Source organism: Carassius auratus, chromosome 15 (genome assembly GCF_003368295.1).
Source record: "Carassius auratus strain Wakin chromosome 15, ASM336829v1, whole genome shotgun sequence".
In the NCBI taxonomy this organism is placed as follows: Eukaryota; Metazoa; Chordata; class Actinopteri; order Cypriniformes; family Cyprinidae; genus Carassius; species Carassius auratus.
This window is the reverse complement of record NC_039257.1, coordinates 4,692,491-4,714,621: the sequence shown is the minus strand read 5'-3', so window position 1 is coordinate 4,714,621 and position 22,131 is coordinate 4,692,491. Positions and strand designations below refer to the sequence as shown.

Genomic DNA, 22,131 nt, shown 5'->3' with positions numbered 1-22,131 from the left:
TCTTTCAAATCCACGACACCGTTCTCGCAAATGAGAAATGCTATCACTAGTGACGGCTGGAGCATTCATGGTCTTGACATGCCCAGAGACAATAACATTATGCTAAACTGCTTAACAACTGACACTGCAGCCTTGGTCTGCAGCAAAATAGAACTTTCTAAATAGCTGTTTAGAACCGGTCTATCAGATGGCATAAACCAATATGTTTTAAGATTTATGATCTATATTAAGTGCCTTAAAATGACAATGTCATTTCCATCGAGACATCTTCTTGGCTTGAAGTGATAGCACACCAATTGTCAAATTAAAAAAAGTTGATTATGAGCAGAAAACAAGCCAGTAGGACAAATAATTAGCAGACTACTTATCCAGTCAGAATATAGCCTCAGGTTTTAGCATTTCATTTTCATAGTTAAATAGAAACGTTTCAGTTTCACAGTTATGATTTTTAAAGAGTTGAGGATTTGTCTTGCATTTCAGTTTGAATTGAATTCATCTAAACTGATTAATAAATCACTGATTTGTATTGTGTTATAACATTAAAAGCTCATACCAATGCCTTCAATTGTTTTAATAGTGTGTAGAAACCCACCCGGTGCGCTTGGTGATGGTGCCCAAGGTCATCGGCTGCTTGATCTGAGCCAGAGGAAGCACGACCGTCAAACTGGCTAATGGAGTCAGCCGTGGGTTACCCATGTTGTTGTTGGTAAAGTTGTTAAAGGATTCTTGACTGGTGAGTTTGGCTATAAAAGAAAAGGAAGAAATTTGTATTAACATAAAAAATTCAATAGATCACATATTTTTTAAGCAAATACTTATTTTTTGTTGCAAGGACGTGTTAAAAATTATCAAATGAGAGTAAACACATTTATACATTTTATGTGAGATTTCAATTTGTTGTTTTAAACTTTAGATACGTCAAAGGTTCCTTAAAGTCTCAAGCACCAAATTAATCACATATTCGAATGATATCTGAAGGATCATGTGACACTGATGACTGAAGTAATGGCTGCTGAAAATTCGGCTTTATATTACAAAAAGAGTTTATAAAAATAATGCTGGACGGTGATCCTTTCAGTCATTCTAAAACACACATAATTCATAATACAACAAGATACAATGTTTCTACTGCTCTTCCCTTAATTATACACTTTTAATCAGTTTTCATTTGTTTTTGTGTTGCTTTTCCAACTAATAATCAATTTGATATACGCTTTCATGCAGTTAAAAACACATAACAATATAGTGCAGATGTACGCTACACAAATATTCCACACAAAGATGAAGTGCTGCTTTTTGTGTTTTTAACTCCATTATTTTTTCCCTTTCAACATACAATATTTCAGACCAGCCTAATAATCTCACCGAACATTTTCCTTGCTTCCATTGTAATATCGCCAGGAAGAGGGTATTCACGGGGGTCAGAGAAATACCCGAGACACAAAACAATGATTATCTGAGGGCAAAAGCGCTGAGAGCGGCCGTGCCACAGTGTTGGAGGGGTTTTAGATCATTAGCCAGCCTCTCTGTGTCTCTCTAATACCCAGAAACGCTGTCTTTGTGCTTAACCAAAGAGAGACCATTTAGGCCTCATGGCCCTCGATAAAGGCCTGCTTTGGCTGGAGACATTACACAAACCCCTGCGCCATTCCACACAGGGCCTGGATCTCAAGGGCCCTTCACATTTCAAAACCACTACACCCCAAGCGCAGCCACCTTTTGTGCGCAAGAGCAGCAGAAAAGAAAAGGAATTTGAACAGGAAGCAGCCTGAAAACCCATAATGGTGCTTCTGATGGACAAAGACGAGGAGCAGAGGAAGAAAAATCTTAATGAATTTAGCATCTTTCCAAGAAGGACACACTCGGTCTCGGTGCACTTTTTAACCCCTCACTAAATCAAACCCCCGACTCGGCCGTGGACACGCACACAAACAGCCGGCGTCACGGCGGCAAAGCTTAAGCCCTGCAAAAGCAGACGCCTCGCACGGGATGATGTGAAACTCAGCCGCCGCATGACGTCAACCCGAGTGTGGCAGGCTTGGCCGAAACCCTCAAGAATGGCACGTCCGAGAGCGGCAAGGCGCCTGGCCAGTCAAAACGATCCTGCTTATGGAGCAGTCATTTGATTAATGACTCATGTGTGATGGCCTGCGCAGTGATACATGACAAGCCAATGGAAAGAAGATCCATCAATGCAAATCCACAGCCGTCGCAGGCCTAACTCCAAGAGGCCGGCTGGGTCACCCTCTGTCACCTGACCCTTCTGTTCGAGCTCACTCCGCTCCATTTGCATTTTCTTCTAATGGCACAGACCTGGTCGCCCTGTCACTGATATCTTGTTTTTCTCCCCCAAGCTGTTCAATTTGCATCTGATAAAGCAATGAACACAAGCGATCCATCTAAGCTGACGCTTTCCATTCGTTATTTGCTTCATTTGCACACATAAACCTAAAAAAAAAACAACAGTCGTACGCAAACATCGCCCCATTTTAATCGCATTGCCAATGAAGTGAAATTAAAAAAATGCAACCCGGATGGCCGCCAATGCGAATATCGTTCTCAGGGACAGAATATCGCAGGGCGTTCCAAAGTGTCAACCGCTGAGAAATCGCCAGGCTTTAGGAGCATCTGCGGAAGACTTGAATTCCTAGAAAAAAAGTTGCGCTCTCCCGGTTTGGGAATACTTTGATATATTCTGTTTCACCCATTCATGTCTTTTGCGCTCGTCCAGGTTTCCCAGACATGCTCCTGTAAGAGCGTAGTTCACAGGAGGTAGGGATTAGGACGGGAGGGGAGGAGAAAAAAAATGGGATGAGTGGAGAGGAAAAGGAACAATGGCGGTACCTCCGCACTCGGGGGAAGGTGCCGTCATGTCAAGTCTGCCTGTGCCAATTCCCAGAGCTATCATTATTAAAATACACACTTTGAAAGGAGGAGTACTACAAGTGGAAAGTGGGGTGGGGGTGTGGGGGGGTAAGTAAAGTAAAAGGAGAGGCCAGAAAGCGCCGGATAAAAGCAATCCCGGTGGACAAAGTGTAAACAAATTAAAAGAACCATTATAAAACACAGATGCTGCAAAGAAAATAAACTTCACAAGATTTACTGTTTTCAGAAGAAATCAGACATTGGTGGAAAAGTCATTTCTGGTTGCCTCTGCTTTTACAGTATCTGCTCGCTGCTATTTTCGGGCTTGCAGTGAGGTCAAGCCAGCCTATGTGAAAATGGCCAAGTGCCAGTCTTTTCCCCAACCGCCAGTGAATGGGAGTGCTTTTAAAGTGACAGCAGAGTTTTTTTTTCCTCGCAAAGTTTTTTTTGGGTTGTGCGGCATCCGCTTTAATGAGCAGAAACATTATATGAAACTTCCTGCTATTACCAGACATCGAGTATTTTCACCATAAGACTTCAAACTGCATTAGAAATTGGTACGTTTTCAGTTTCCCCTTGTGTGCTGATTTCACTTCAGAAGTCGTCGTATGATTACGAGCCATTACATCATAACCGAAATTATTCACTGCTGTATAATAGCAATACACGAACACGCAAAAGCATTCAAGCATGTAATTTATTAACCAAACTACATCCGAACGGCTTGCTACGGGGCTGTCTGAAATCAGATCCAATAGTTTACAACATGTCAGCGTTTACAGCTCATCAGAGGAGCACCTTGGTGACAGCGAGAATCTACACTCTTCTGTGGCTCAGATAACAGCCTTACTGAAACCATATGTGAGCGAGTTTGTTTGCAAGGCGATGTGTGTGCGAGAGGATGTTTCACCTCAGACGAGCAGACTTTGCAAACGGTGCATGAGAAGATGAACAGGAAGGCATCCGCAGACTCAATCAATGCACCTCGGCATGTGGCTCTGATCAGGAGCACGTAATCTGATCATGTCAATTTACTTCTGGGTAAGTGGGAACCATATTCTCTCCTCCCAGTCATGAACGCTGCAGTGTCATTTCAGACATGTCTAAATGAAACCCTATGCTGGTCTGTCAGAGGGGGAAAAAAGGAAATGTTTTAGTGAATAAGCTCAATTCAAAGCACCAGGATGTCAATCAACTCGCTGCCTGATAGCGTGGTAACAGCTATAGACACTGAGGGGAATATTCAAACTACTGGGTTGAGGAATATAGCATCTACAATAAGAAATTAAAAACCAGACGTTCCATCATTAGTTACTAGTCTTGATTTGACAATATGGTAAAAACATGCATATCCAACAGCTGTTTCAACCACAAAATAGGCAATATAATCCCTTTATTTGCTTACCATAAAATTATACTGTGTAAACAGAAACATATCAGTGTTTTCATTTCCTCAGTGCAGTTTGTGGTTTTGGTGTAAGTTACACATAAAAAAGCCTGACAAAGAAAAAAAAATGTACTCAACCACCAAAGCTTATAAAGCACATCTTAATGAGATAAAATATTTAAACACAATATACAGAATTATTAATATTTCAAAGAATCATATCAGAGTTGCAGACAGCAAGAGGAAGAATGCTGCATTGCTTCAGCGTACAGAGAAAATTTCACCGTGGGACAGTGCAGGGTCTCAGGTCATGAGAAGTGTCAAAAACACAGTTCCTCACAGTGGGAAAGGACAGCACATCATCACGGCTCACTCTGCCTGATAAAGACACACCAGCCCACTCAAAAAGTTTTTGCATGAGAGCAAGACAAACAAAAACAAAAAAAAAAACATACCAGGCCACCCAGGCCAAACAACAACAACAGTCTCAATGAGATGTTTACATTCACCGTGCCAGGGGAAAGACATTGCTGCAAGAAAAAGACTGGAAACCTGAAAAGGAAAAGTTTTCTAAAACATATTTAAGATCAACATTAAAATTATTAAAATGTCCTGTAAAATGGAATATGATCAAACAACAAATATGTAAGAATATATAAAGTGCGACTGTTAAAACTGCTATATCTTCTGGGAACAAAACAAGCATACTGTATATACACTGCCGTTTTTAAATGGAGTCTCTTATGCTCATCAAGGCAATTTATTTGATCACAAATACAGAATATTATTTCAATTTCTAATCTAGTATATTTCTATTTCTAATTTAGTCATAAAAAAAATACTGCAAAAAAATCAAAATACTGAGAAAATCACCTTTGAAGTTGTCCAAATAAATACTTAGCAATGCATATTACTGATCAAAATTTAAGTTTTGATACATTTATGGTAGTACATTTACAAAATATCTTCATGGAAAATGATCTTTACTTAATATCCTAATGATATTTGGCATTAAAGAAAAATCTAAAAATATAGCGACTTAAGACTTAAGGTTTTGTTGTCCAGGGTCACATATTGGTTTTGTGCTTTAATATTATTCACTTCTGTGATCAAAGCTGAATTTTCAGCATCATTACTCAAGCCTTCAGTGACACATGATCCTTCAGAAATCATCATAATATGCCGATTTATTATCAATGCTAAAACAACAGTGCTGCTTCAGTTTTTTTTTTTTTACTGATTTTGAAACTTTTTTTCTGGATCCTATTATGCAAAAATTTAAACGGAACATAATTTACTTAATTAACGGAACATAATTACTTTTTATCCATTAAGACATCCTTGCTGTATAAAAGTATTACTTTTAAAATTATTATTATTCATTAAAGAATCGTAAAAAAAGTATCACAAGTTTCAAAAAACATGGAGCAGCACAACTGTTTCATATATAAATCATCATATTAGGATGATTTCTGAAGCATCGTGTGACACTGAAGACTGGAGTAATGATGCTGAAAATTCAGCTTTACATCACAGGAATACATTTTATTTTAAAGTATATTAAAATATAAACTGTTATTTAAATTTCAAAAATATATCACAAAATAACAAGGCTTTTTCTGTATTTTTGATCAGTAAAAAATAAATAAATCTTATTGAGATAGATAGATAGATAGATAGATAGATAGATAGATAGATAGATAGATAGATAGATAGATAGATAGATAGATAGATAGAGAGATTTTTTATTTTCAATCCATTTAAAAAAATAAATAACAGATTTTATTTTCAATGACATTTAAAAAAATATATAATAACAGAATGATATTCACAAATGTGAAATTAAATAATTTACAATAAAAAAGGTTAAAAAAATATAGTCAAAGATGACCAATAAAAAGCCACAACAAATCATTTATCTTTAAGGCATAAGTCGGGGAGGCCATTCATAAAATTCAGGACAAATTACAGAGTAACGCTGGCCCTTTTGCTGGATTAGATTTATATCAAGACAAAACGTAGAGGCATGATTCAGGCCTAAATATTTTTCCTTTCTCTGCCAATGGAGTGAAATAAGGTCCTTCATTTGAAACAGGCCTGTCAACAAAAAGCTGAGAACACAGCGCCACACAGAGGCCTGGACCGGTACTGTGCTACACAATAGGACAAGACTCTGTAACCAGAGTAATAAATCTTCAGGACAGGGAATCTGAATGAGACCGTAGATGATGCAGAGTTGTGGTATGTTAAAACAAGAGCGGCACTTTGATGCCTGGGCTGATTGCACGTCTGTTGTTTTGTGAGCGGAGGAGCTGAGCTTTATCTTTGAGAGCCGGAGAGCCGCTGTGAAGCCGTGATGGAATTTAAGAGTGTGTGTGTGCCACAAACAAGGGAGGAGGCAGTTTGTGATTACAGAGAGTGTTTGCTGGCCCTGCCCGTACAGATCAGATCAACTCATCTGGCTGCATGTCCGACAGACACACAGAGACACAAACACACACACACCGAGAGAAAGAGAGAGAGAGAGAGAGAGAGAGAGTAAACAGAAGAGATCTGATGGTTGTAGATGATTCAGCACAGGACTCAGTGACTGTGACACACGCTTTACCGCCACACTCGACACGAAAGCAAAACTTATAATCTGCTCTAAAGGCACTACAGCCCAACAACAAGATGAAAGAATATTAAATCCCATATTTCAAATGCAGATATCTGGATTATGTTATACACAAATACACTGGGCTCCAAAAGTCTGAGAGCACTAATGACAAACTATCTTTCACTGCAAATTACATTATAATATTTGAGTGAAAAAGTTCAATAATTTAATCAATTATTTTCAGAGTAAATTACACGGTTATTAATGTCTGTGTATTTTCTCTTATCTTCATCAAGGGTACATTTATTTAAAAGAGTCACACTGTATTCATTCAGTACAGTAAAATTGGGGAAATATTATTGCAATTTAAAGTAACAGTTTTCTAATTTAATATATTTTAAAATGTCAGTTATTCTCATCACGGAAAAGCTGAATTTTCGGTAGCACTTTATTTTACGGTCCTGTTCCTCGTGTACATACTATGTACTTATTATAGTAAGTACAATAACTATGTAATAACTAGGTACTGACCCTGAACCTAACCCTACCCCATGTAGTTACCTTGTATTACTACAACTTTCTTAGATAAATACACTGTAAGTACACTATAAGTACAAGTACACGTACTGTAAAATAAAGTGCAACCGAATTTTCAGCATCATTACTTAAATATTCAAATTATTATTAATAAATTAAATAAGTAATTGAGAACGTATAAAACAAGTATATAACATGTGAAAAAGATGCATTTAAAGAGTGGAATAAATGCCATTTAGATTTGATCCGTGTCAAATTAATAACCACAGCGTTGAGCTTTTTTAAAACAGCTTGCTCCAAACAACATTGCGTCATCAGTTCTGCAAAAGCATCCATGTCTGGCTGTCTTTGCTTTAAGATGATGAATGCTGTAAACAGGGGTAGTTACTGATAAAACAAGCCTGAAACCCAAACAAGCTCAAAGGAAGTATCCCGTTAACTCAATAACAGCGAATTAACAGCTTCCTGTTGCACCTTGTTTTTCCTTACAAAATATTCAATGAACATACGCAAAGAAGAAGACCACTACGTTTTGTCAAACTAACGCTGAATCTCCTGTAAGCTCAAAGCTAATGTGAGCGCCTCAGTCCAGACAAAGCTTTCCATCGCACTCCTCACATCCTCGTGCACGACTGACACAGAGCTTAACCGCTGCGGAGCAAAGCTACCAAAGCTACATGTACCCTAAACACTCTGCAGTTACGCTTCAAAAAGCATTTTTCTTTGGCTTTTGTTCAGTTATAGATAGAAAAGGCAGACGGACAAAACAACTTAGCAGAAATCAGCAGCAAAACGAATGAATTAACAGTCTGTTAGCACTGAACAAAGAAGGACTTGTTGATTTATCTAACAATGCCATGAAGCTAAGGCGAGGGGATGTGGCTCCTAAAATAGATAGAAACAAATCCACAATTAAACTAGGAGAGAAGAAAGCCCGATTGTGGTTTCTATTTTTACAGAGTGCCAGCTCTGAAGGATGTGTACTTCTCTAGTTCCTTCCCTAAATCAATGAGTTGTCACAGGAGACAATTGCCAGTCTACTGTTGTGGCTACTGCTCTGCAGCTTTTCTTATCAATCATTTATTTCTGCCGCCTCCGTTCATGCCCATGGACCCAAAAATGAACAAAACCGACGGAAAAGCAAACGGAAAGTGACGCTGATAGCCTTTTCTCTTTTTGTGTCTGATAACTAATCATAGCGGAAAAGGATTTCAAAGTGTGACAACCACAAAAACAATTTTGCTGATTTTACGCTGATTTAAAGTGTAGTTTCCTAGAGAAGGAAAACACAAAAAAAAAATTTATTTGTTGAAATAATATTGTCTTTATATTGTTTAGCAAATCAACAAGTGCAACAGTTTGGGGCTGGTAAGATTTTTTAATATACTTTTTTTTTTTTACCTATATATATATATATATATATATATATATATATATATATATATATATATATATATATATATATATATATATATATATATATAATTTTTTTATATACTTTCAGCAAAGATTAATCAAAACTGACAGTAAAAACTTACATAAAAAAGATAACCATTCCAAATAAATGCTGTCCTTTTGAAGAAAAAAAATACACTGCATCATGCTTAACACAAAAATATGAATCAGCACAACTGTTTTCAACATTGACCATAATAACAAATGTTTCTTGAACGCCAAATCAGCATATTAGAATGATTTATGAAGGTTCATGTGACTGATGAAAATTCAGCTTTATCATCAATGGAATAAATAACATTTTAAATTGTGTTAAAGCAGAAACTGTCACATCAACCTTCAAATAAATACAGCTAATTGTGAATGTATGAAATTTCAATCAATTCAAATAATTAAGAAATTATTTTATTGCTATTCAGTTTATTAAACAAATGTGTCATCAGCAAAACAAACGTTAAGGAAAGTGTGATTGTAGAGCACTGAAATATAATGTTTACAAATATAATAAGAGAACAAGAAAGAGAAACTGAATGTCTGGTTTGAAAATAAAGCAAACATCTCCAGCAGGATATGTGAGTGGCTCAAGCATTCCAGCTCCAAGTATGAGCCCATAGGAGAGGCCCTCAGGGAGCACGGAAAAGTGCAGACCACTTTGTCTCCCTTTCTCCCCCACACCGTTTCATCTTAATTCAAAAGCCACATCCTGCTATCCTCCCATCTTTTGGCTTAAGGAATTATGGAATGATCCTTGAGGTTATAAAATCCGGACAGTCCAAGGTTTGCCTCTAAGGCATACGAGCTGCCTCAGACTTCTGTTTCTTAGATTCCTCCATCCTGTTCCCAGTACAAAAAAATGTCACCTCAGAAGCCTGTTGTCAAAGTATCTCATCGGGCTGAAGCTGACAGGACTAATTGTTGACAGGTGCTTCTAATGCCTGGCTTTGAAAAGTGAGTCTGATTTACGACAGGGCTTCTGAGGCCCACTTTCATGGCTGCTGGTAACCATCCCTACACGGGACGCCAAACATTCCGGCCATGTGATGTCACAGCTTTGCTCAAAGTGAAAAAAAGTTATCTATATTGTTTTTAAGACTGTCAAAAGTCACTCAAATTAATTATATGATTATTTTTGCATTTATGCATTTAGCAGATGCTTTTATCCAAAGCAACTTACAGTGCATGCAGGCTATACATTTTTTTTACTAGTATTTTTAAAATGAAGAAGAGGAGGAGGACTAAGAAGGAGGAGAATATAATAAATTATATGTGTAAAAAAATGCATTTAAGTCAGTTATTTCTGTTTTGCTGTAGTGTGCCAGTAGGAAATATTAGTTTATATTTCCAAACATTCATTTTGCCATTAATTGTAATAATACGTTTTTTTTTTTTTTTTTGCATGAGGAGTCTGACAACAGCCAGTGCTCCACACACAGCGATCTGATCTAATCATCATCAAATCTGTCTGGAATAACATGAAGAAACAGAACTAACGGAGACAGACTTAATCCAGAAGAACATCTTCAAGATGCTTCAAGAAACCTCCCTACAGGTGGAGCAGCAGTCAAATAGATTTTAATGCTTAGACCTGTAATCAGATAGGGATAAAAGCAGAATCTAAAAATATTAAAGGAATATATAATAGTAAATTATTCACAAGTAACCCCTGAATGGCCAGGATCTACTTACTCCATTTCAAATTAACTTGGTGAAAATTAATTTAAGAAACATAAATGTATGAAAAAATGTCAATATTACCTATTTGAATTTTTTATTTAATTCAATATGTTACTAAAAATAAATAGTCCAGAGTAATTAAATAAACATTTATAATTTTCCATCTCAGTAGGTTTTCAACAGATCATCTACTAACTTACTAACTTACTACTAACTTATGAACGATTGCAGAAGTGCAAGAGGTGCATAATGTTTCCCCCCCAAAAAAACAAGTGTTTGCTAACCATGCAGTGGTGATCCAGATGGGCTACTAGAGAGGCCAGGAATGGGGCTACACCGGCCGCCCTGTTTGCTGCTCAGCTCTTGCTCGATCTCCTCCAGTCCGGCACTCTTCTGGAAACGGCTCATGCGATTGACCACACGTGGAGACATGTGCGTGCGTGCACATGGCGCTCCACCGTACGGATTGATGGGAAAGACATGAGAGGTACCTCGTAGTGTACTGATCACCACCCAGCGACAGTCGTGGCTGAAGCAGATGTCCTGCACCTAGAGCAAGGGTAAGAAAACACAAAGGAAAGAAGCTCAAAACCAGTTTCAGATTTGAGTTGGTTCAGATCTGAAAATGAACAATCACCATTCAAATGTATGAAATCACCATTACAGGAGTGTAGGGTCTTGAGTAAACTGTATGAACAATACAGTAATGCCTTTCCTTCAAAATCGGGCTTAAAGTCAGAATGTAACAGGAGGTAGCAGAGGACATTATTATTCTTTGCTTGGTTGGAACAGCAGCTAGGCAAATTCTTTTTTTTCTCTATTTGCTTTTCTGTTTCTGCCATGAGATGACTGAACACCTGAGAAGAGATGATGCCAACCCCTCCAAGGACCTCAGATGACGATAACCCTGAACCAACATACAAAACTACCACATTTTTCTACTAGTTTGATCACAAGTTCTAATCGTTGCAGTTAATAGTGTTCACCGTTTGTATGAATACATGTCAGTAACTAATTTTTTACTGTGCATTTCTGCTAAATGGACATCATCTTGTCAGTCACCACTGATAAACTACTCCTAAATGTAAAGTAGAAACTTTCCTTTTCTTTGAATCTGCTTTGTTTGCAACGATTTGTATCATGAAAGGCACTATACAATGATGATTTGAAACATGAATTTAATTGAATTGAACTGGGCCATACATTCAAGTTAAACATTATCAAAGGAAAGAAAAGTAGTGTGGACTTGGTTCTATCCATTGGTTGTTGATTGGATGAAAGTAGATCTGAAAGCAAGATTTCAGTCGAAGAAGAGGACTAAATTATTGGAGAAGTCTGCCCCACACTGACAGAGTAATATTTTAATTAAAATTACTAGGATAAATTCATATATATATATTATTGCCTATTATTGCATTTTAAAATAACAGTTTTCTATTTTAATATACATTAGAATATAATTTATTGCTGTGAAGCAAAGCTGAATTTTTAGCATCATTACTCCAGTCTTCAGTGTCACATGATCCTTCAGAAATCATTCCAATATGATGATGTTATCAATGATAGAAACAGTTGTGCTGCTTAATATTTTTTTGGGACCTGTGACACTTTTTTCAATATTCTTTGATTAATAAAATGTCAAATAAATAAATAATAATAATAATAATAATATTAATAATAATAAAATCAGTGTTTATTCAAAATAGAAATGTTACAATATAATTCAGCAAGGATGTGTTAAATAGTTAAAGTGATAGTAAAGACGTATATTGTTAGTAAAGATTTTTATTTTGAATAAATGCTGTTCTTTTTAATTATTTATTCATCAAAGAATAAAAAAAAGTTTCATAGGTTCCAAAAAATAAAATATTTAGCAGCACAGCAGTTTCAGCACGGATAATAAATCAGCATATTAGAATGATTTCTGAAGGATCATGTGTCATGTAAAAGACTGGATTAATTGCTGACGGAAATTCAGCTTTGCTTCACAGAAATAAATTATATTTAAAAATATATTAAAATAGAAAACCAATACTAGAAATTGCAACAATATTTCATAATATTAAATTGTTTGAGCCTTGATGAGCAAAAGAGACTCTTAGAAAATCTTACTGATCCAAAACTTTTGAATGGTGGTGTACATATTAAAAACTGAAATGTATGCAGGGATGGATGAATCATTGACAATAATAATCACTAACATACATTTAAGTTTAATTTAATGCCAGCTTTAAGTAATGCAACCTGAATTCTGTTTGAATTCTCTCTGGTGCTAGTCATAAGAAAGTTTCTGGCAAAGATAAACAGATAACATCTCTAAAAAATGTGTTACGAAACACTTGAGGGCAATGAGAAAGAGGTATTGGTAATCACACCTAGGCAATGGGAAGTGGTTTCGGAACCTATCACCAGATCTTGAGCAATGGCTTGAAAAACCTGAATATCTAACCTGGCTTTTGTATTTATAAACATCTTAAAATACATGAACTATGAAACTGTAACAGTGTGTCCTATGCTTCTTGTGTTTACCACTCTTATGTTCAGTCTAGGCTATTTTTAAATTGTTGGTCTGTGTATGTATGCATCAGATGGGTAGAAACATGATGTTTTTCCAGCATCTTGCTTCATGAGCATGGTTTAACATGACAGCGTCTTGAAATCCTTTTCTGTTTTTGAATACAAGAACATGCCCTGGGTGAATGAAGCTCAATGATTTGATGGTAGACCTTCTCCAAGACACTTGGCTTTACCATACAGCACTCTGCCATCAGCAAGATTCAGCTAATGGCTTTTTTACAGCACTTTTTATGGATAGCCATCAGCTACTGGAATGCAGCTGTCTGGAGATCGGTCTGATTCTAGATCATTCTGCTCAATCTGTCTCAGATCAGGCTCACGCTGAATACGCCAACTCAGAGATGAGCAAATGAATTCAAATCAATTACTATTTCCTGTTCAGGGATGACGCCACTCCAGAGATTTTCACCTGGAGGTGTAAAAATAAGATTTCGGTGACCAAAGACAAGGACTGAGATCTATAAATTGGTTAATCAGACATAAATCAAATGAGCTGTTTGGTCAGTCATGTGCTGCTCAGAACAGCTAAAACAGTGTACGGCTTCAGGCAGCGCAGCCTGGTGGGTTATTTACCTTCACGCACACTAAGGTCAGTCCGGAGCAGGCTGGGAGTCAGTACAAGCACAGTCAATCAGCCAGCCAGATAAGGCCGGGTGCCTGCGTCCGCCCACAAGGCATTATCACTCCTTTTATTTGTTCTGCTCAAGATAATGCGTCTTGGAGGGTGCTTGCTTTCTGCAGTTTGTGCTGTTTACAATGCCAGATCAAAGCCAATGCATGACCAGGCAGCAAACCTGGCATGAGCCGGTGACAGATTAACCACCTTTCTCATCTCAGCGGAGCTGCGGGCCACCTCGGCCCTGTGCTCACAGAGGAGGGAAAATGAGAATGTTTTACACGCTCGGTTCCAGCTCTTTGCCATGCCTGGAGGTGCTGGGTAAAGCAATCACACCTTCAATATAAGGAGCAGGAACGAGAAGAACTTAAACTTCACCCACGGGCCAGTAACCGGCTGGCCTTTTCCCACCTGGCTCAGAGTGCATTTGAAGGGTAAAGGGACAAAGAGAATTGGGAAACCATAAAAACATTAATAAATAAGCGCAATAGGAGTTAAAAACGACAAGTCTTTCTTATAGACATAACATTTGACTGTGTTTCTGTTACATGGCACTCATAGGCGAATAACGTACAGTTTTTATTCCACTGCAGTGTTAATATTTGTCATGTAATGAAGGATTTAAATTGGGAGAAATATGTCTGGCATGCTTTTAGACATCGAACGTGTCAGGGAGACTGCGAGAGTGTGAGTCTACGAACTAGAGCAGAGATCAGGTTTGTGTGCATATCCAAACATGACACTGGCTGAGTAAGTAAGGGTCTAGGCCCTTTCGGAATAAATATTAGTTCTACTTAAGCAAATAAAACCTTACGATTTGCCAACTGAAGGAGATATTGTGGTGGAACAGCTGCAAGGCTAAATGGACGAAACAGCATTTAGGAGAGAGGAAAACTAAATCACTACAGTTATTCCCCAAACTGATTTGTGCAATAACCCAATAGATCACAAAAGTAAATTAAACTTTAAAGCACCCAGATAGATTACCAAGGCTTGGCAGATGCTAATGATCAGATCATGTCCTTAGATGTCCGCTTCAACTATTCAACCTGAGTAACATTACATAAATAAATAAAAAAACGTGGATTTGACCATCTTGTATTGGTTTAAAATACTAACATACATAAACCAAAATAAATAAATAAATGGATTGAAGAATGATCAATATGATTGATCAAATATATTTTGAGGCCACTGTACATTGCCTTAACCTAACTAGTAACCAAGTAGTAAATAACTTAAAAAATAATAATAATAATTAATTAAATATTTATATACAATAAGTATAATAATATTTAAAAAAATATTAAAAAGACTTAAAACAGTAAATAAAAAAAAAAAAAAATTAGACATTCAAAGTGAAAAAATAATAAAATAAAAATAATATATGGATTAAATAAATCTAAAGAATAATAAATAAATGAAAATAACTAAAATAAAATAAAATTAGATTAAAAATTAAATTAAACAAAATAATAATAAATAAAAAAATTGGGGTATTCAAATCATGTGACTTCAATAGAGATGTGTTGTTACTTTTCCAAGCAATCAAAACTGCCAGGTGATACTAACGATTCTAGTTTTCACAGCAGTAAAGAAGCAATTGTGTTCTAGCTGTAAATTGTAAACTATATTTTAAGTTGTTTAAATTCTGCAAAAATGCAACAAACATCTGGCCAACTGGATGGACAAATTCCAAAGATCAATTCTGTTTCAAATAACGCCAATAGTTGTTCTAAATTCGTAATTTATAAAGCTGGGATGAAATGGGAAAATTCCGGAGCCTATGTTCAGTTCTGCCAAGGGCCTATTTCCAGGGATTAAAGAGAGAGTGGTGTAAAGTCACAAGCGCGACCATATTGTCCCAGTGGGAATGTCCTCTCGTCCAGGACCTCATAGCCTAAGATATGGTAGATGTTACAAGCCCCAAGCTTGACCCCAAGGTGCAAGAGTAAAAGCTCCGGTCAGGAACACAATCTAGGCTCTCACGAGCAGTCTGAGGTATTTTTAGCAACTTTTCTCTTTTTTTTGCAGCCTTGGTGATTGAAAACACATTGGCAACACTAATAGTTTCAGGTCTTCGGATTCCAGAGTGTTGAAAACTGAACATGGGAGCCACAGGGGAGGAAGTTTTAGAATAAGCAAAGACTAACTGCTGAGAGCACAAATATCTCACATGGATCCACGTCAATGTGTTTTGAACTGGGGGCAAAAGTTCTCCAGGTACAAAAAAATTAATGCGCTGTGAATATGGAAAAGCCCTGATGCACTTAAACTTTAGTTGGTAGACAGTTGAATAGTAACTAGATCTTCAGATTACAGTTACACTCATATTTTTTCATGTATACCGCTGTAGCAAGGGACTATGTATCTCATAGTCATGTTAAAGATCAATCAGATGGGTCATACCCACACTCTTTGTCTAACATACACTTGCCTACATACTACAAAAAAGCCTGAGACAGCAGTACTGTGTTCTGGAGCTCAGTGGTACCAAGTCTTATGTCTCTTGACAGTATTTAGATAACACGCAGGGATTCACCGACGATGAAAAGCATGTTCAAATTGCACATTTCCAGAGCCATGCAAGCACAGGCAACCGTAAACAGTTGTGGGTGGCCCACAAAGACTTTAAATGATTATGCTAATGATTAAAAGAGTCCGGAAAGGCAATATTTCATCTCAATAACTCCCCCGAAAACAGCCTGAGTGTACATAGGCATGTGCGTGTGAGCAAGGGATGGAACAAGGAGCTTTGAAGTTTGAATTAATATCCCACACTATCCATGTATTAGCTGAACGAAAGACGGTTTCTTTTTGTTGTTGATACATCTTCCATTTGGAGGATACAAGTTTATGAGTTTGTTCCATAACAAACTGCGCTAAAAGGACAGAGCTGAAAGTAAAGCTTTTATGTAAATGTGCGTGCATGTGTGTTCTTACCTTAGCCTCAGTCTCTCCTCTGTGAAGCGTGTATAGATGATGAACTGCACTCTGGGAAGACGCCCATGGGTGAGTCAAGATTTGGAAAACGTGGAAGTCATGGCCAAGGGTGTCTGCAGTCACCAGTAACATACCTGTAGATCAGAAAAAGAAAAGTGTCATATATGTCACCACAGTACGCCGTCTTAGCACAACTAAAGTATTTGTGAAATAGGGAGTGATGAATTGAGGGCTGTGATTAATAAAAAAAAAAGTGACATATCTAATCACAGCTTTCTGAGATTAAATGCAATTTATTACAATGATAATATAAAAAATCTAAAGTTTCGGAGCATCATGATGAAAAGCACATAATTAATATAATATAGCAATAGGAATTGGGATAAAACATTAGCACAGCCTCAGGAAGAATGGAAGAAATATCATTTATATACACAAGTGGAAAGTAATATAATGCTGGATTAATATGGATCAGTCAAAGCAACCAATGCAGCATTTATTTACTGAGGCTACAGAAATGTTTCTCCATGCTTTTTAAGTCTCCAACCCTTGTTACATTTTCTTGAGGTTTACCATGTGGATTTGAGAACTGGTGATGGGATAAAACTTAATTCAGTCTTTCTGAATTGTGGCCTAGTGATAGTCCATGTTCATCGATCAATGAAAGTGGCAGGAAGTGCCACTCTAAATATATATATAAAAATCTCATTTAAACATGTACTTGCTTAAGTGCACCAATTCTGGGCTTATACTGAGAAGAGCATACTGCAAGTCAAAAACGATGGCACCCAGACTGGCGTCAAGTACTGAGCATTTCATGAGACACGTTTACATGGTTGTAAAGGGTAATCGTATTCCACTGCAATTTGTGTTCTAGAATTAACTGCATGCCAAGATCTTCCCTCAGCTGTCCGGGCCAAAGAGTATATGGATCCGTTTTAAACACAACCGCAGGAGAACCCAAGTGGAACCTCTGATGACAGGGCCTCTCATTTTCCCACTTTCATTTGAAGTTCGTGAAACTACAGAAAGTATAAGCTCTTACTGTAAACAACACACTTACTAAACCACACTAGAAAAAAAAAACCCTGAAGTGAACCTTCATGGCAACGCAATGCCGCATACAGCTTATTCCTAAAAACAGTGTGACAGCTCTACAGGCTATTTTCCACACACATGAAAGTCTGGTCACTACCGCTTTGGAAAGTTTCTCCAACACTACGATTAAGATGGATTTAGCCGCTGGCTCTCGATCTAACTGCTGTAATTTAGGATGACAATAATTAGTGAATTTCCAATGCTGAATCTCTAAAGCCGAGTTCACAAAGGGGTCTGATTTGTGGCAAGCAGTTATTGGGTGGTCTGACAAATCTAAAAAGGAGGATATCGTCCGAAGATCAGACGAACTCCCGCACACATGACAATGGAACAGCGCCCGTTCTAGATGAGCTCATCTGTCCTATTTCTGCCCACGATATTTTCATTTTCACACTTAGGAATAGCATCTGCTTTAGGTGTGGCTTTGCCATCTCATTGAGCTGTAAGACAGGAAGCAAGGGGGATGGGTTGCGGCAGAAAAGGAAGGGTCACGCTGAGATTGTGCCTATGAAAAAGAAAAACAGAGTCGGCCAGTGAATTAGACAGCGGTTAGCTATTTATGCTGTATCAGAAGACTAAACCAAGTTACGGCCTGGCCATAAACTAACCCACGCCCCAAATGAGGTGCCAAGCCACAAGAAGCATTTGCGTCAACTGGGAATACATGGAAGAGAGTGCCTTCTAATTATAGAGGCTACAAACGGAAGCGCAGAGTGATTAGGAGTTTAGGCGCTGCGGTATGTTTATCTGGGAGCTTCCTCTCCCTCACCCCGCCGCCCTGCCGCTCTCGCGCTCACCCTGGCTTTGACAGATGAGGCTTGGCCAGCTTGTTGGGACACAAGTTTGCTGATGGTACACTCTGTTCTCCAAAAGCCAGTGGAGAATGGAAACCGAGCGATGGGGCTTTTGTGGCCTTGTTGAAATACAGGGCCTCGCGACGAGGCGTCAGTTGGTTGGCCTGTGGGAAGCTAAATTAAAAAGAGAGCTTCTCTGTGCTGGTAAGCAGCCATAAAATTTCAGGAACCTGAGATGTTAAAGCAATTTTTGACACATCCTATTTATAACATCTCGATGTCAAGGCAAGAGAGTAATTTATGTCTTTTAACGAGAAATTATGTGAGTGAATGGGGGTTTTGTGTATTTGAGCTACCCAACGGACCAATGAACCAAGCTGTATAATTCATAATGGGAAATGCCGTTTTCAAAAAGCATCAGTGTCTAATTCTGTGGGTGAGCGTTTTAGTCATTGCAGTAAAACAAAGCTCTTTAGCTTAAAAAGTCATTGCTCAGCTACAAATTGGGTGCACTGCAAGAATAGTGTCCCAATAAAGTCTTGATTCCCATTCTAACTGTATATAAATATATGTATATATACATAATGTATATTTAAAATAAAAAAAAACTCATGCACTAAATTTTTGCAATACTTAACAATTTTTTGTGTACTTCGAAATGGTGCCCAGTAAAAAAACAAAACAAAAAAACACAAAAACAGTTTTATTGTGTTTGTCGATTTGTATTTCACAGCTACTAAAGTTGAAAGTCATCAAAAGCAGTTTACTTCTGCAAGTTAGGTTGGCCTGCGTTTATATGAACTGCAAAACATTGCAGACATAAAGTAACCCAGATTATCCTTTCAAGCATGTTTGGCTGTTTCTCGCTAAAAGGCACCCCAAACAAAATGGTATTCGACACCAAAAATTAAAGAGTAATTCTTCATACTTGCATTCATCATTTTGTTGTCCTCCCCTTAACAAGTCTCTAAACACAAAACATCTGCGAAACCTCCTCAGAGCCATGTTTTATTTCAAAAGTGTCTTAGCCATTCTCCCCGACCAACTCAATGATCTCAGCAGCACGACAAGCAGAGGCCTCCAACTTGGCAAAGTCCGTAAACTGAAACAAAAGTATCCCTTTCAAATTAACAACACTCGTCTGAGACCTTTGAAAAAGAGGAAATCTCAAATTATAAACATGTGGATAAACCTTTAAAGAGCGGACGCTGGGAATCGGTGCGCTCTAATACCGCAGACACGAACTTTATGCAAAGAAGAAAAAAAAAAAGAACAAATAAACACATCAATCACAGCATTTTGTCCTTGTGGCTGCCCACATTAGTTGTAAAAGCACGACCGTGCGTGCATGTGTGTTTGTGGCCCTTTGTGAGTCCATTGGACGGCCTCCTCTCCTGTCATGCTGCACTTGTGGAGGTGTTTATGAAAGCTGTGGAACACACACACACACACACACAGGGTTGCACATCTCACATCAAAGCCGCCCACTCAAGCCTGGAGTGAGCAACACTCACTTAGTCCGGAGGCCACCCTCACTCCAACCATCAGATAACAGTACTAAGGAGAGGAGGAGACCGGCATGGGTCAACATGCAGTCAATAACTTGTTAATCTTTTACAGACTAAGTGAGAACTTCTAAAAGCTGGGCTGTTTGATCCAGCCTGGAGGCGGCTCGTGTTTGTGTGTGTGTGTGCGGAGTCGAAGGACGGGGTGGCAGATTGGGGCCTGGCGCGGTGACTGTGCAATGTTTCGCGGTGAGCCGGGCAGATGTAATGCCGTCTCCAGTTTCCACTCCTCTGGCCGGCAGGGATGACTGCTGCGGATTCCAGAAGGGGCTTGTGAGCACGTCTCAGAGCTTCGTGTGGCCAGGGACACTGTTTATCTAGGCATGTTGGTACCAAGGATATGCTCTTCAAGCATGGTACACTGCTCCTGTGGGCATGCTGGCTTGGAGAGGCTCTCAATGCTCTTAGCTACGAAACCACATCCACAATTCAATTGAGAGCTTGAGGAAGGGAGGGGAAAAAAGTAGGCGGGAGGAGGAAAAAGGTGCCCACGGTTCATTTGATCCACATTCAAGTGTAACGAAGGAGAATGTTTATGTATTTGCTTTACAGCCAAACCACCTGTAAGCGCTTGAATATTAATAGATCATAAAGGCCTTTTTCTCAGCAGGAGGCAATCATTACTTTAATACAACAATTCAACGAAATTCGCCTTCTAGAGAATCGGCGTAACCAAGGTGACCATGAGGTCACGTCCATTAAGGAAGGATGGATGTGGAGGTTGTCACTAGGCCCACACGGAATCTGCACACTTTTTTATTCACGTTTCCTGAGCTGTTTTTGGAGGAAATTCTGTCTAATAATAGGCATCAGACTTTCCCGGGATAAGTTGTATGTGGTGTGTGTGTCACACACACACACACACACACACACACACACACACACAACATATATTGTTGGGAAGGTTACTTTGCAAATGTAATAGGTTACAGATTACAAGTTACTTTATTTAAAATGTAACAAGTAGTGTAACGATTTCAATTATTTTATTGAATGTTGATTATTTCTGATTACTTTTTTTATTTCTAATGAATTTTTTAACTGTTAATCATTTTCAAACATTTTGTGTGTCAGACTTAAAAAATCCTTCATGACTTGAATTAAGATTCTAAAAATGTAATTCTAAAGCACTGGACACACTTAAAAATAAAAACTGGAATACATTTCTATCATTCACCATTGTGGCAACTCTTAGACAGTTTGTAGCCTAAAGCTTTCAGCTGTGCGCTGAAAATTCAAATTAGAACAAATCAAAAGCATTAAAATAGCAACACTTTACTAAATGCCCTTAAGATGGCAGAAGGCATCATGCACATCAAAAATAGGCAAAGCAACATAAATTTTACAGAAAATATTCAAACGTAATCATTAACCATTGTAATCATTAACATTTTAACAAGTAACTGTTAATTTAATTACAATTTTTTTCTCAGTAACTAATAGATTAGTTACATTTATTTTTAAATTAAATGACATAATCCCATTACATGTAACTACTTACTCCCCAAAACTATTTATTTATAAGAGATGAAGATGATTTCCATATATGTGCGGCTACTGAGTTTTGGGGTTAATAAAGGTTGCCCACGACAAATTTCTTGGTCTTTAGAAATTATTTTGTATGATTAGACATACTCAATATTATTTACACCAGTCTGATTACCATTCTCACAATACAGCGTAGTCCAAATGGCAACATTAAATACCATGCAAAAAAACATTTTTAATTGCATTTGGCATTTGCCAAGTGTTAATTGTGAACACTGCCTTGTTATCCTCAGCTAACAATTTATGCAGGCATGAAATCACTCTCCTAGGTTCTTGTTGTGGATCTGTCTATGGCCACAAAATGCAGTTGATGCTTGACAGCAGTACAAATCTATTTTACGCTCAGCGGTGAAAAAACACAGTCTCCTTAAAAAGCTTAGTCAACCTAAAATAGGCCTTTGTGTGATTTTTGAAAGCCCCAAATAAATGAGCTAAACCACAATCTCTAGATAAGAGTCTGACTGCAGAAAGGA

The 22,131-nt window shown here is 37.9% G+C and overlaps 1 protein-coding gene across 4 annotated transcripts in view; it reads right to left on the bottom strand.

Moving 5' to 3' along the window:
• Positions 1 to 22,131, bottom strand: part of LOC113114803 (breast carcinoma-amplified sequence 3-like) — a 126,992-nt gene that overhangs the window by 65,095 nt on the left and 39,766 nt on the right. For all 4 annotated transcript variants that reach the window (XM_026281839.1, XM_026281842.1, XM_026281840.1 and 1 more), the window contains exons 13-15: positions 16,654 to 16,787; positions 10,802 to 11,066; positions 593 to 743 (exon numbers count right to left, since the gene is read on the bottom strand). In XM_026281839.1, the coding sequence (XP_026137624.1) occupies positions 593 to 743; positions 10,802 to 11,066; positions 16,654 to 16,787 (550 nt within the window). The remainder of the gene's footprint in view (positions 1 to 592; positions 744 to 10,801; positions 11,067 to 16,653; positions 16,788 to 22,131) is intronic.